Below are 13,747 nucleotides of genomic sequence, written 5' to 3'. Positions count from 1 at the left end.
TACATGCTATAAAACCTAAACCTTCATATACTTCCAGTGGGAATAAAATTTATTATAACCTTTCTGGAAAGAAGTTAGATAGTGATTTTGAAATATTTTAAGATATTGAAATGCGATTTCATCCCTTTTATTGCGATGACTACCTCTTAGAAATCTGCCATAAGGAAAAAAAACCTGAAGTGCGAATGTAGATATGTGCACAAAGATGTTAATCACAGTATTTTCTATAATACAAAATAACCACTAGAGGAATGGACTGTGTAAATTATGATGCAATATTATTAAAACCACTAAGATTTTCATTCATAAAGAGCTTTTCATGACATAGGAAAATGTAAGTTTAAAAAGAATATGGAATTATAGGTATAGAGTGATCTCCTCTATATTTTAAAAAACATAGTAAAGAGGGGCACCTGGGTGGCGCAGTCGGTTAAGCGTCCGACTTCAGCCAGGTCACGATCTCGCGGTCCGTGAGTTCGAGCCCCACGTCAGGCTCTGGGCTGATGGCTCAGAGCCTGGAGCCTGTTTCCGATTCTGTGTCTCCCTCTCTCTCTGCCCCTCCCCCGTTCATGCTCTGTCTCTCTCTGTCCCAAAAATAAATAAAAAACGTTGAAAAAAAAATTTTTAAAAAAACATAGTAAAGAGACTACAATGTACAAAGTGTGCTAAATATTACCAGTTATGTTATCATGATGGATTTCCTCCCTGCTTTTTATTTTTTGTATTTTTCCAACTTTTCTGCAAAGAGCAGATATTTTGATATTTTGAAGGGAAAAGCTATAATTGAAGCTTAGCTTATTTTCTGGCTCTTCAGGTTATTTTCTTAATATAGGTTAATAATTAGCCTTTTGATCAAATCTATCCACCTTTACATTTCTTAATTTTCATGTCTATCTCCATTCAGTTCTCTAAAAATTATAAATAGAAAAAAATTGGGTGATACTTTTCTAGGCTTTCAGTCTGTAGTTACTTCCCAGTTAATTTTCCCCACTCTTATTTCTCTCCCAGGTTTGGGGATGCTGTGAAAGGTAATCTGGTGGTGGGTACCTTATCTTGGCCATCCCCATGGGTGATTGTTATTGGCTCCTTCTTCTCCACATGTGGGGCTGGACTTCAGAGTCTCACAGGTGCACCAAGGCTGCTCCAGGCTATAGCCAAGGATAACATCATACCCTTTCTGAGGGTGAGTGATCTTTCCCATGCCCTCTTCTTTTTTTCTCAGATTTTATGAGAAACTGTCATCTTCATATGCTTACGAATTATTAGAGCATATAATACGAAGATCTGGGTTTTTAGTACAAAACACTCTAAATCTCTATGAGGGATGAGTTTATATGTGAGTGGGTAAAGGTATTTTTAAAAATATCACAGTTGGGAGTTTGGGTTTGGGGTTTTTGTTTTTTGTTTTTTTTGAGAGAGAGAGCGTAAGTAGGAGAGGGACAGGGAGAGGGGAGGGGGGAACAGAGGATCCAAATCAGGCTCTGCGTGCTGACAGCAGCAAGCCACAGTAGGATGCTCAACCGACTGAGCCACCCAGGCACCCCGAAATATCAACAGTCGTTAACACCATCATCTTTCATATATCTGAAACTGTAACATGGAGGAATCAGGGAGCATTGACTCAAACACTTCCCACATTCCTGTGTCTGATATTTCCCTTCTCTGTACAGGTTTTTGGTCACAGCAAAGCCAATGGGGAACCTACCTGGGCTTTACTTCTAACTGCCGCCATTGCAGAGCTGGGAATCCTTATCGCCTCCCTGGATCTTGTGGCCCCAATTCTTTCTATGTAAGAGCTAGTTCCTCTCTTCACTTTTTCTTGCTTAAATGATACATAATACATGTTGATTTCCATCAGGTGTATAACAGTTGTGGTAAAAGAGTGAGCCAAGTACTGGTATAACTTCACCTAAATAGTATATATTGCTAAGAAGTTTCGTGTAAGGCTTTTATAAATTGTCATGGTTTCTTCCTACCTGTATAACTTGAAAAGTTCTTTTCCTTCCTTTGTGATTCATCATCAACTAGTTGTAGTTTTTACTGCTACTGTTAGGTTGGATCCTTTAGCTGGGACTTAGTGTTGACTTAATACCTACCTGGCACTGGGCAGCATGGTAGGAATACAGAGGTGAATGACACAATCCTAAGAAACTGATGATAGATAAAGAGACCAGTGATCTTTGTACAGTGTGATGAGAACCGTGGTAAAGGTGAACAGCGTCATAAGAACTCTAAAGGGAGGCACCTAAGTGGACTGAGACTCAAGAAGGGTTTACTACTTGCATCTTGAAGGAGGACTGGTGATTAACTCAGCAACTGAATAGTGAGATGTCCCAGGCATGGAATGTGTGTGAAGGAACTGAGGAATGAGATAATGTAGCACATCTGAGGATTGAAAGTAGTTTGGCTTAATAGAATGGAGGGTGCCTGTTGTGAGCTAGCTGAGCAGAGAAGTAGGTAGAGCCAGGTCACAAAAGACCCAGAACTTTTACCTGGAGGGAGGGAATGATCCTTTGAGAAGAGAATGGCCATATTTATGGTTTAGAATGATCAATTTGGTATAAAAGATAAGTGTGAAGGAGGCTAAAATTGAGCTGGGAATGTATGCTAACTGGAAGCTTATTTAACTAATCCAGCAAGGAATAAATGAGAGCCTGAACAAAGATAATAGTAATAGAGATGGGAAGGAGGGAAAAGGTTTAGAAATGTGTAAATAGGTAGAATCCACAGGACTTGATAAGTCAATTTGGAACAAGGATGCGTAACAAAGAGGACACTGGGATTTTTCCAAGAACAACTGGGTAAAGAGTGGTTGTGTCTTCACTGAAGGAGAACACAGGAAAATGAGCAAGTTTGTGGGGAGAAGTTTAAGTTTCTCTACATCCTAGTCTTAATCAGGGGCTAGTGGGCTAGAACAGAGGCTTAAATACAACAAAGGTCTCCGTTTAAAATAATGCCCGGTGGCTTAGTCAGTTGAGCATCTGACTCTTGGTTTTGGCTTAGGGTCTGATCTCACAGTTCATAGGTTCCAGCCCCACACTGAGCTTCATGCTGACAGCATGGAGCCTTCTTGGGATTCTCTTGTCTCCCTCTCTCTCTCAAAAATTAATAAATAAACTCAAAAAAATAAAACAACCCTTGAAGAATCATTTTACAGTAATCTTCATGCCTCTTACTTTGTTTAATCTGCCAGGTTTTTCCTCATGTGTTACCTCTTTGTGAACTTGGCATGTGCCTTGCAAACATTACTTCGAACACCCAACTGGAGACCCCGGTTTCGCTACTACCACTGGTAAGTCTGCTCTTTTTCTTCTTCTTTCCCACATTTGGAGAGAACCCATCATTGAACTAGGAAACTAGGAGATTCTGGGTTGTCAATATAATTTTTCTTGGTCAGCCATTCCATACTGTTGCGACTTGCAGTGCTTACCTGAATTTCCATCATCCTACCATGTTTTCTTCATAGGTCACTTTATAACTTCTAACACCCACTTGAGGATAAAGATCAAAACTATGAAATAAATATTTCCAGCCTGCTGCATTCTTCAGGTTAAACCAACCTACCCTTTGCAGATCTGTTTTCTGTTTACCTCTTAGCTAAGCACTAGACTTCATCCCTTTCTACCTTTATTCTCATACTGTCATCCATTTTCATTCTCGAACTCTCTTTTGACAGTTTCATTTAGCAGGTAAGAGCACGAGCTATAGAGTCAGATGACCTTAGCTTAATGTCAGCTCTACTGTTTCATAGCTTTGTAACTTTTTTAAATTTTTTTTTTTTAACGTTTATTTATTTTTGGGACAGAGAGAAACAGAGCATGAACGGGGGAGGGGCAGAGAGAGGGGAAGACACAGAATCGGAAACAGGCTCCAGGCTCTGAGCCATCAGCCCAGAGCCTGACGCGGGGCTCAAACTCACGGACAGTGAGATCGTGACCTGAGCTGAAGTCAGACACTTAACCGACTGCGCCACCCAGGCGCCCCCATAGCTTTGTAACTTTTAACAAAGCACATAACCACACAGAATTCAAGTTTATTCATTTGTAGAATGGGACTGATAGTATTACGTATCCCACAGGGTTGCTTTGAGATGATCTGAAGTGCTCAGCACAGTGCCTGCTACGTGGTGAAACTCTCAGTGGAAACGTCACTACAGCCGCTGCTGCTGTGTTGGCATCTCCTCAGTCCTAAAGGAGTCATTACGCTTTTTGCTGCCATCCCAGCTCTTCCTCATTTCTTTTCTGTCATGGCTAAAGGTTCTCTAATAGGTCCCATATGGACCTGTTGCTACATTCCTCTTTGCTTTTTCTTTGACCCTTTCCTGGCTTTACTTACCAGTGATGAGCAGTAATGTGACCTTTATCTGGCAGAAAATTAGATCCTCACTGATTTTATCGCCTCTAATCCAATTTCTAGCTTTAACCTTAATCAAAAGTTCACTGTGAACTTTTTTGTGTTACTATTTTGCTTTTGTTTTCTCTTTATCCTGTTTTTACTGGAGCCTAATCTTTCCAGATGGAGCTCTCCTGCTCATTCTTTGAGATTCATCATAGAGCTAAGAAGTTCATTCTATACACAGAAGAACTGCAATAAACATGATTGTTCACCTAATCTATTTGCTTAAAACAAGCATTTTATCATTCTCTGCCATGTTTCTCTTATGTAAAGTAAGAAAACTAACACCAGCTTTCCTTCAGTGGGTTCTACACGTATGCTAATAAACATTCATAAGGTAAAGATCAATATCTACATGAAATATCTACACGAAATACTTTTTTTAGAGATCATCACGTTAATAATTCTGACTATATGCCCCATCCCTGTTTCACCTAGTAGGTATTAATTATCCTCACAACTACAGATAACTTTTGTTGAATCATGGTTATTTATATGTTTTTCCAGCAATGGGACATATCAGCACAAAGGATGGTTTGGGCCTCAGCGCAGGCCACGATAAAACAACTATAAAAATTGAGAAATATCATTTAGAAACTTTTATAGCAATTTGACATTGTCATAGCATCCAGGCATATAGTAATTTTTCTAACAAATCCTTTTTATTGCATTTTACAAAAGTTCACTCTGCAATATATTAGAATTAAAAAAATAATAACAATTTCTCACCAGTTTGAGAAGCACCTCTAGCATAGGCTTCTTTTTTAGTTGCTTAGGAAAGCACTTTTTTCGTTTGTGTTTTTGTTTTTAATTTTCTAGGGCCCTCTCTTTCATGGGAATGAGTATCTGTCTGGCTCTGATGTTCATTTCTTCCTGGTATTACGCTATTGTAGCTATGGTGATAGCTGGTATGATCTACAAGTACATCGAGTACCAAGGGTGAGTTTGTGGATGTGACCTTGATTACTGATAAAAGTATCCACACCAACTAGTTTGGTTAGAGCCAGCCCAATGGAAATTGCATTAAGGATCCAGATAACCTCATTCATCTGTAACTAAATTTTGTATCCTCGACTCTCCTAGCCGTCTTACAAGACACAAGCTTACAGATACAACAAATATTGAGAATACAACCTAATGAGAAAATATGAACAGATCAGTGAAAAAAAATAACTAAAAGGACATGTCGAAATAATAATGATAAGTATGAAAGTATAACACAAATATAAATACTTTTGCTTATCGCCTCAGTCAAGGTATTGTTTTTGAAATGAAAAAGAAGTTAATTCTGAAAAACTGTAACAACTAAGACTTCAGTAACAGTTTCCAAAAATTAGGAGTAAATAACACTCTGGTTCAGAAGATTACATTGAGTTTCACTTTCTCTCCATTATTTTCAGAGTAAATTGAACTTTGGGTCTGCAGTCATTTTATTCTCCAAATTGCTATTTTACATTATTGCTTTTAACAGGTACATAGAAGGACAAATGAGTGATCCTTCCAGCCTTTATTTTGAACTATTTATTGTGCAGTGCAGTCCATCACTGAAGGGCAGTGCGGATCTGCTTATAGCGGGTTCATTATGTTAATAAAGAGCATTTAGTTAATATGAGTTTTAATTTTCTGTCTTGTGCATATGTTACTTTAAGATAAAGAAAAAATAAACTTTATGTTTTGAAATTGTACTTCCTGTAGTTTAAATCTGTCTCTACTCTTTTCTTTTTTTCTCCCAGAGCGGAGAAAGAATGGGGTGATGGAATCCGTGGGCTGTCCCTCAGTGCAGCCCGATTTGCTTTGCTTCGGCTGGAGGAAGGACCTCCACACACTAAAAACTGGAGGTAAAGAAATCAACAGAGCCTAGTGGTGTGGTGTTTGGCACATGGTTAACACACCCAGCCGTGTGCTTCAGGATGACAGGATAAGGAATTGAGGCGGCTCAAAGAACTGGTGTAATATATCTGTTTTGAACAATTCCAAATCCTTCATCTTGATTCCCTTTTCTTCTTGTGGTGTCTGATCTAGACTTCTACCATTTTTATTGTTTGTTGCAGATTGATCAGTCTGCAGTGATACTGCAGTGATACAGGATTCAAAATCACTATACCCTCATCCTGTCCTTTCCTTTCCTTTAATCTCTCCCTTCTGCCCAGTTACATGTTTTATCCAGATCTCCTCAAGTAAATGCTAGAATCCTCATTCTGTTCCCCAAACCGAAAGTCTTTTCTCCTTCCCCACCCCACCCCCCCTGCCAACCTCTTTACAGGCCTCAGTTGCTTGTATTGCTGAAACTAGATGAAGACTTACACGTCAAGCATCCTCGCCTCCTCACCTTTGCTTCACAGCTTAAAGCAGGAAAGGGCCTCACTATTGTGGGCTCTGTTATCGTGGGGAACTTCCTGGAGAACTACGGGGAAGCTCTAGCTGCTGAGCAGGTAAGAAAGAGTCAAGGCCTACTGACTTAGTGGAATGTAGCTTATGGTTTTGTGATGTAAAGTTATAAGATGTTGTATTTCTAAATTAATCCCTTTCCTGAGTGATCCAGGTTGTTTCCTTCTTGGTGCTTGCTTTCGAACAATCGTATTCTCCCAAATAATAAGATGAACCAGAAAACAGTAATTTATTCTTTCCATTTAGAGAGCACTACTGGGGCACCTGGTGGGTCAGTCAGTTAAGCATCCAGCTCTTGATTTTGGCTCAGGTCGTGATCTCAGGGTTCATGAGATCATCGGGCTCTGTGCTGACAGCATGGAGCCTGCTTAGGATTCTCTCTCTCCCTCTCTTTCTCTCTCTCTGCCCCTCCCCCCTTCAAAATAAACAAACATTTAAAAATAAATAAAAATAAAAAGCACTACTAAACTCTTAAGATTATTAAGGCTGAGCACTATTTCCAAACATTGGTTGAGTCAGGCCTCAGAGAGGTCCTTTAAATAAGTCTGTCCCTTGAACTGTGGAGATGGTTCTGCTCAATCTGGTGACAACGAAGAGTGGTAAACAACTTTTTTTCCTCCTTAGCAGTCTACATGGTATTGTGAGCAAGATTCCTTTGCTTTACTTCTGGTTAACTTGCCAAGTATAAGCTCTCCTTAAAGAAGAAAGCAGTTTTCACTCTAATGCTTATTATAATTGATAGAACCAACCCTGTTGTTCGGACAGATGTTCAATTACATTTCAAAAATTTTACTGGGTTGCATTTTGGAATACTTTGAAACCCTAAAAACTAGAAATAATGAAGAAGCATTAGTGCAGGATGATAAATATAAATAAAAAGCACAGGATTGGAAATCAAGAGACCTTGCTTATAGTACCCTAGCTACACCACTGATGTAATCTGTGCCTTTGGGAAAATCATTTCTTCTTTCTGCACCATTATTCCCTTCACCTTTCCACCAGGAGAGCAGAGTAAAAGTAAATGAAATATTATCTCCAAATTGGCCTGAATAAATAATAGTAAAGCAAAGACAAGTGTCATCAATAATCATTTTTAAAATATCAAAAAAGATACAGAAATAGGAGAAACCAAAAAGAAAACATACCTGAAAAGAAAACAAAATTCTTAAGTGAAACTGAATCATCAGATTGAATTTCTAGTAATATGAGTCAGGGTATCAAGGCAATTGAGGAAAGAAGGAGATCATGTTTACACTCAACCTAGTCGGTTAAGAAAGAGTATTGAATCTTTGCTTTGTGAAACCCCTGTTCTTGTTTGTCTTGTATGTTACAGAGAAGGAAAAGGCAGAAACTCCCTATAGTCAACCAGCAGTATGTGTAGTAAGCACTTAGAGAAAAAGGCAAAGGATAATGAAATTCCATCGGATTAATTTAAACTTTTTGGACGTTTCTGTAGGAGATATGGTCTTATGCAGAGTTTGTTAAAGAGGAGGAGAATATAATAAAGAGAAGAGTAATAAATAAAAAGGTTCAGTGTGAAGCAATTCAGTGTTGAGGTTATCTTTTCCAGACCATAAAGCATCTAATGGAGGCAGAGAAGGTGAAAGGGTTCTGCCAGCTGGTGGTGGCGGCCAAGCTGAGAGAGGGCATTTCCCACCTCATCCAGTCATGTGGCCTTGGGGGCATGAAGCACAACACCGTGGTGATGGGATGGCCTAATGGCTGGCGCCAGAGTGAAGATGCTCGAGCTTGGAAGACTTTTATTGGTACAGAACACTTTTCATTTTATCCTGAGGACCCAAAGAGGGGATAGACCTATATCCCTGTTACCTTAACCCCACCCCATAGCCTCCTAAAGTGGAGATTGTGCCATTGTTGAAGCAGAGTATTATAAGGGCACCTAAATGACTGCTAACAGTAATAACCTTATTCTACTCACCCCTCCACCTTTACCTTATGTTCATGAATTGCTTATCTCTGTCATGTATTATGTTGGGAGTTATTACTGAAATTGCCATATTTTCACTTACGATCTCCTATCATTGACATTCTCACAGGAATTGGAAGGATCGTCTTTAATCAAAATCTCCAAAATTCACATATCCTGCCTCCTCCCCAGAAATGTAGTGATCAGAATATATCTAGTAACATAAATCATGGTTCTGAATCTAATTGTGTTATTCAGGTTTTTCTCAATGATTGTTGTTGCTCAATGAGTTATAACCTACTATGTAAACAGAACACCTTGCTTAAAGAAGTGTAAAAAAAAAAAAAAGTAAGGGCACCTGCTTGGCTTAGTCAGTTAAGTGTCCACCTCTTGGTTGCGGTTCAGGTCATGATCTCACGGTTCGTGGGATCAAGCCCCATGTCGGGCTTTGTGCTGAGAGTGCGGAGCCTGCTTGGGATTCTCTCTCTCCCTCTCTCTGCCCCTCCCCCACTCATGCTCTCTCTCTCTCTCTCTCTCTCTCAAAATAAATAAACTTAAAAAAAAGTGTAAAAAAAGCATTATCCTTGGGGCACTTGGGTGGCTCAGTCAGTTAAGCAGCTGACTCTTGATTTTGGCTCAGGTCATGATCTCATAGTTCATTAGATCAGGCCCTATGTCAGGCTCTGCACTGGTAGCTCAAAGCCTGCTTAGGATTCTCTCTCTGTCCCTCTCTGCCCCTCCCCTGTGCTCTCTCTCTTGCTCTCTCTCTCTCTCTCAAAATAAATAAACAATCTGACATGGTGGGAAGCAAGGCAGGCCTCTCTGTTGATCCTGATTCTGTTTTCTCCCTAGGCACAGTTCGAGTGACAACTGCTGCCCATCTGGCCCTGCTGGTGGCTAAAAACATCTCCTTCTTTCCCAGCAACGTGGAGCAGTTTTCTGAGGGCAACATTGATGTGTGGTGGATTGTGCATGATGGGGGGATGCTCATGCTCTTACCATTCCTACTTAAACAGCACAAGGTATTTTAGACACTTTTTGAAAAAAGTCTATCTCCCTTAATTAAGTTTTGTCCTGGTTCACTAGTCAGATCCTTCCTCTTTGATTCTATAGTGTTGGGGCTTAGGATCAGAAGAGTTGGGGATTATTCTTAGCTTTCCCATGATCCCAGTTTCAACCTTATGAGAAATGGTTTTGTAGTTGGTACCTACCTATTTCCACATGAAATTCAGCAAATTAATAAAGTTCCATATGAGCCGCTGGAAAAACATTAACAAATGAACACATCTGTAAAAAAAAAAAAAATACCAAAGTCTCTCAAATACTGGAAACCTACATACAGGTGTATGGGTGTGTGTGTATCTCATATACATGCTCAGGGAGACTGGGTGGCTCAGGCAGTTAAGCATCCAACTTCGGCTTAGGTCACGATCTCACTGTGAGTTGGGGACCTACCTGGGGCTCTCTGCTGTCAGTGCGGAGCCCGCTTCAGATCCTCTGTCCCCCTCTCTCTGCCCTTCCCCCACTTGCACTTTTTTTTCTCTCTCTCAAAAATAAAAAAATAAACATTATATATATGCTCATCCTTTGGTAAGACTAATTAAACTGAAATTTAAAATAGTAAGGGGCACCTGGGTGGTTCAGTCGGTTAAGCGTCCAACTTTGGCCCAGGTCATGATCTCACGGAGAGTTCGAGCCCTGCATCAGGCTCAATGCTAACAGCTCAGAGCCTGGAGCCCACTATGGATTCTGTGTCTCCCTTTCTGTCTGCTCCTGCCCTGCTCGCTCGCTCGCTCTCTCTCTCTCTCTCTCTCTCCCCTTCAAAAATAAATAAACATTCAAAAAAAAAAAACACTTAAAAAAAAATAGTTAGCTATTATAGTCTCTCTGGTACCATCAGTATTCTACCTGAATACAGCACCCTCTTAAGGTATCATATATCATCTTTTGCCAGTTTTTTTCTTGTTAGGAAATTAAGAACCTCTTTAAAATGTTTTAAATGTGTTTCTTAGTCAAGCTTTTGCCCCAGTACCATAATTTAGCAAGTAAGAAACTGGAAACAAATACCCTGATACTACAGCAAGGTTGTCTAAAAAAATGGCTTGCGTTTTAGGAAATAATTATTTTTTTTTGCCTTTTTGCCTCTCACTTTCCATTTCTGTATGGTAATTTCTCAGGTGTGGCGAAAATGCAGCATACGGATCTTCACAGTAGCCCAGTTAGAAGACAATAGTATTCAGATGAAGAAGGACCTGGCCACCTTCCTCTATCACCTGCGCATTGAGGCAGAGGTGGAGGTGGTGGAGATGGTGAGAAAGAGTTTGAGATCACAAAGACCACCCTTCCCCCACTTCCTACCCTGTCTTCCTAGAGCTTTTTCTGGTTTGGGAACTTGTTCAGCTGCAAATATGAATTAATCCCTTAGTTCCAACAAACCCCTAATATAGTGATCGAGAGAAGTGACTATGTATGTGATGTGTATTTGGTGGTGTTTTTAATTTTTGCTTTCTTAGTTGTGACACATTCTTTGTATTTTGGCCAGATTCTTGTCTGCTTAATATAGGTTTTTTTAAATTTTAATTTATTGGGGCGCCTGGGTGGCTCAGTCGGTTAGGTAGCCGACTTCGGCTCAGGTCATGATCTCACGGTCTGTGAGTTCGAGCCCCGCGTCGGGCTCTGTGCTGACAGCTCAGAGCCTGGAGCCTGTTTCGGATTCTGTGTCTCCCTCTCTCTGACCCTCCCCCATTCATGCTCTGTCTCTCCCTGTCTCAAAAATAAATAAAACGTCAAAAAAAAAAAAATTAAAAAAAAAATTTTAATTTATGTACGCGTGGTAGTCACACATAGCTTTTTGTTTTGTTTTATTTTGTTTTGTTTTGTTTTGCTTTAATAACCTGGCAGTAAAAAGAAAATTTTTTTAAAGTAGAGTTTGTGCTTTGGAAACATATGTAATGGTTAGCTTATGGTAGACTCTCAGGGCTTCTATATTTGATCTACAGTCCATAAAATTACATAGCTCAGTGCCTGGACAAAACAGGGGTGAAACTTAGGTTGATGTTGTGATACTTTCTCTGGTTTAGTGAGTGGAAAAGAAAGCTATGGCTGATCCTTGTTTCTCCTTTGTGCTTATTGCCCATGCTGCGTGTGATCCGTGGCAGCATGACAGTGACATTTCAGCTTATACTTATGAGCGCACCCTGATGATGGAGCAGAGATCCCAGATGCTCCGGCACATGCGACTGTCCAAAACCGAGCGGGACAGAGAGGTGAGACCTTCCTGTATTCATTGAATACTGGCCCTGTGAAGTCTTGTCACTGAAAGGGATGATCCTCTATTGTTCTCCTAGGATGACAGATTCTTTCCTTCCCACTTTATCAGTTCTTCCACTGTAACCCTACATTATTGTTTGAAAATAATTGAAGCTGAAGCATGAGAGAAATTTGGGTATAGAGGTCATAGCTGTGTTGGGCCCTCCTCAGGCACAGTTGGTGAAAGACCGGAACTCAATGCTGCGATTGACCAGCATTGGCTCTGATGAGGATGAAGAGACAGAAACCTATCAGGAGAAGGTGCACATGACTTGGACAAAAGACAAGTACATGGCATCCCGGGGACAAAAGGCCAAGTCGATGGAAGGATTCCAGGACCTGCTTAACATGCGTCCGTAAGTTTTCCAACTCACAAGCTTTTCACATAACATGGTATCCCAGTCAGTGGCATACATGTGACTTTGCCTGGATACACAGGATAAAGTCTGTTCACTCCACACCAAATCCAGCCATCTCTGTTATTTCCCTGTGCATACCAGCTACCAGTTAACATTGTACACAAGCTAACCACCCTTCTTCCTCACCATGTTCTGTTCCCGGCATAAAACAAGCAAACGTCGAATGAGAAAACCCAGGCCAGAATATTAAAATAAAGAAATCATTTGTTCATTGCATTATTCATAGTCATTGCAAAAAAGCTCTGTATCTCAAGGTTTTTAAAGTTAACTGTATGTCTAGCTTTCTCTTTGCCTTAACCACCTCTATTTCTCCCTTCCACCTGCCCAGGGACCAGTCCAATGTGAGGAGGATGCATACAGCAGTGAAACTCAATGAGGTTATAGTTAACAAGTCCCATGAAGCAAAGCTTGTTTTGTTGAATATGCCAGGGCCACCTCGAAACCCTGAGGGTGATGAAAACTGTATCCTTTCCAAGAGTGGGGTTATCAGTAAGGAAAATCTTAGCCTGTTTCTTAGATGAGACCACTAGGTAACCTTAAAAGTCATTGTCTGTGCCCACATTTCCCTCTTGAGGAGGGAAGGCTGTTAAAAGTCTTAGGCAAGGATTCTTACAAAGTAGTGAGAGTAATCTCCTTTTGGGGAGGTGGGTGTATATGTTCTCTCTGAACCCTAAAAAGACTTTATAGGTGGTAAATTTGCATCATGACTTCTAATATTTCATGGTATAGAACCCTTTCTGACAGTCCTAGAGACAGAGTACCCACATCCTTTCTCCTTTTCAAGCTCTACCCGCTTTGCAAAGCTCCTGTGGATGGAGTTAGGGGAGAAGCAGTGGAGTGGAACCTCCTTCAAGTGGAAAAAAGAGATAAGGGTTTTTCCTCAGACCCTCATCCCAGGATTGTTTTCATGGGGCCCCTTCAGAACGGCAATGGTGTAGACTGGCCCATTTGCACCAGTACCACTAAGCAAAAAAAGATTAAGAAAAAAAGAATTGGCAGAAAAATCTGACTTGAGCAGCTTCACTTAGAAATTACTTAGGTTCTCTCTAGCAGTCTTCTAAGCTGCCCTGTTGTGACTTTTTCTTCTTTTTTGGCTTATTTTGCTATGTGGTATGAACATGTTATTTGTGGTTTTCCTCCATTTTTTTAAGTAACGTTTAGAAAAAAATCTAACAAATAGAGATCTTGTATTATACATGCAAAGGGACTAGATTCCTGGATTATTTCACAGGGTTAAATGGACTCCAGAGTTCAGATCTCTCCAATTCTTAGTATATAGTAAGTAAAACAAGCATGTTGATTTTGCAAG

General features: G+C 40.2%; 1 protein-coding gene across 3 annotated transcripts in view; it reads left to right on the top strand.

The window, feature by feature from the left end:
- Positions 1–13,747, top strand: part of SLC12A6 (solute carrier family 12 member 6) — an 81,136-nt gene that overhangs the window by 66,588 nt on the left and 801 nt on the right. For all 3 annotated transcript variants that reach the window (XM_027066866.2, XM_027066865.2, XM_027066867.2), the window contains 12 exons: positions 1,009–1,183; positions 1,671–1,789; positions 3,194–3,292; positions 5,215–5,334; positions 6,129–6,233; positions 6,659–6,827; positions 8,354–8,549; positions 9,563–9,732; positions 10,888–11,019; positions 11,869–11,976; positions 12,191–12,375; positions 12,767–12,900. In XM_027066866.2, the coding sequence (XP_026922667.1) occupies positions 1,009–1,183; positions 1,671–1,789; positions 3,194–3,292; positions 5,215–5,334; positions 6,129–6,233; positions 6,659–6,827; positions 8,354–8,549; positions 9,563–9,732; positions 10,888–11,019; positions 11,869–11,976; positions 12,191–12,375; positions 12,767–12,900 (1,712 nt within the window). The remainder of the gene's footprint in view (positions 1–1,008; positions 1,184–1,670; positions 1,790–3,193; positions 3,293–5,214; positions 5,335–6,128; positions 6,234–6,658; positions 6,828–8,353; positions 8,550–9,562; positions 9,733–10,887; positions 11,020–11,868; positions 11,977–12,190; positions 12,376–12,766; positions 12,901–13,747) is intronic.

Source organism: Acinonyx jubatus, chromosome B3 (genome assembly GCF_027475565.1).
Source record: "Acinonyx jubatus isolate Ajub_Pintada_27869175 chromosome B3, VMU_Ajub_asm_v1.0, whole genome shotgun sequence".
Classification (NCBI taxonomy): domain Eukaryota; kingdom Metazoa; phylum Chordata; class Mammalia; order Carnivora; family Felidae; genus Acinonyx; species Acinonyx jubatus.
The sequence above is the reverse complement of the archived record's forward strand: the minus strand, read 5'-3'. Positions and strand labels throughout refer to the sequence as shown.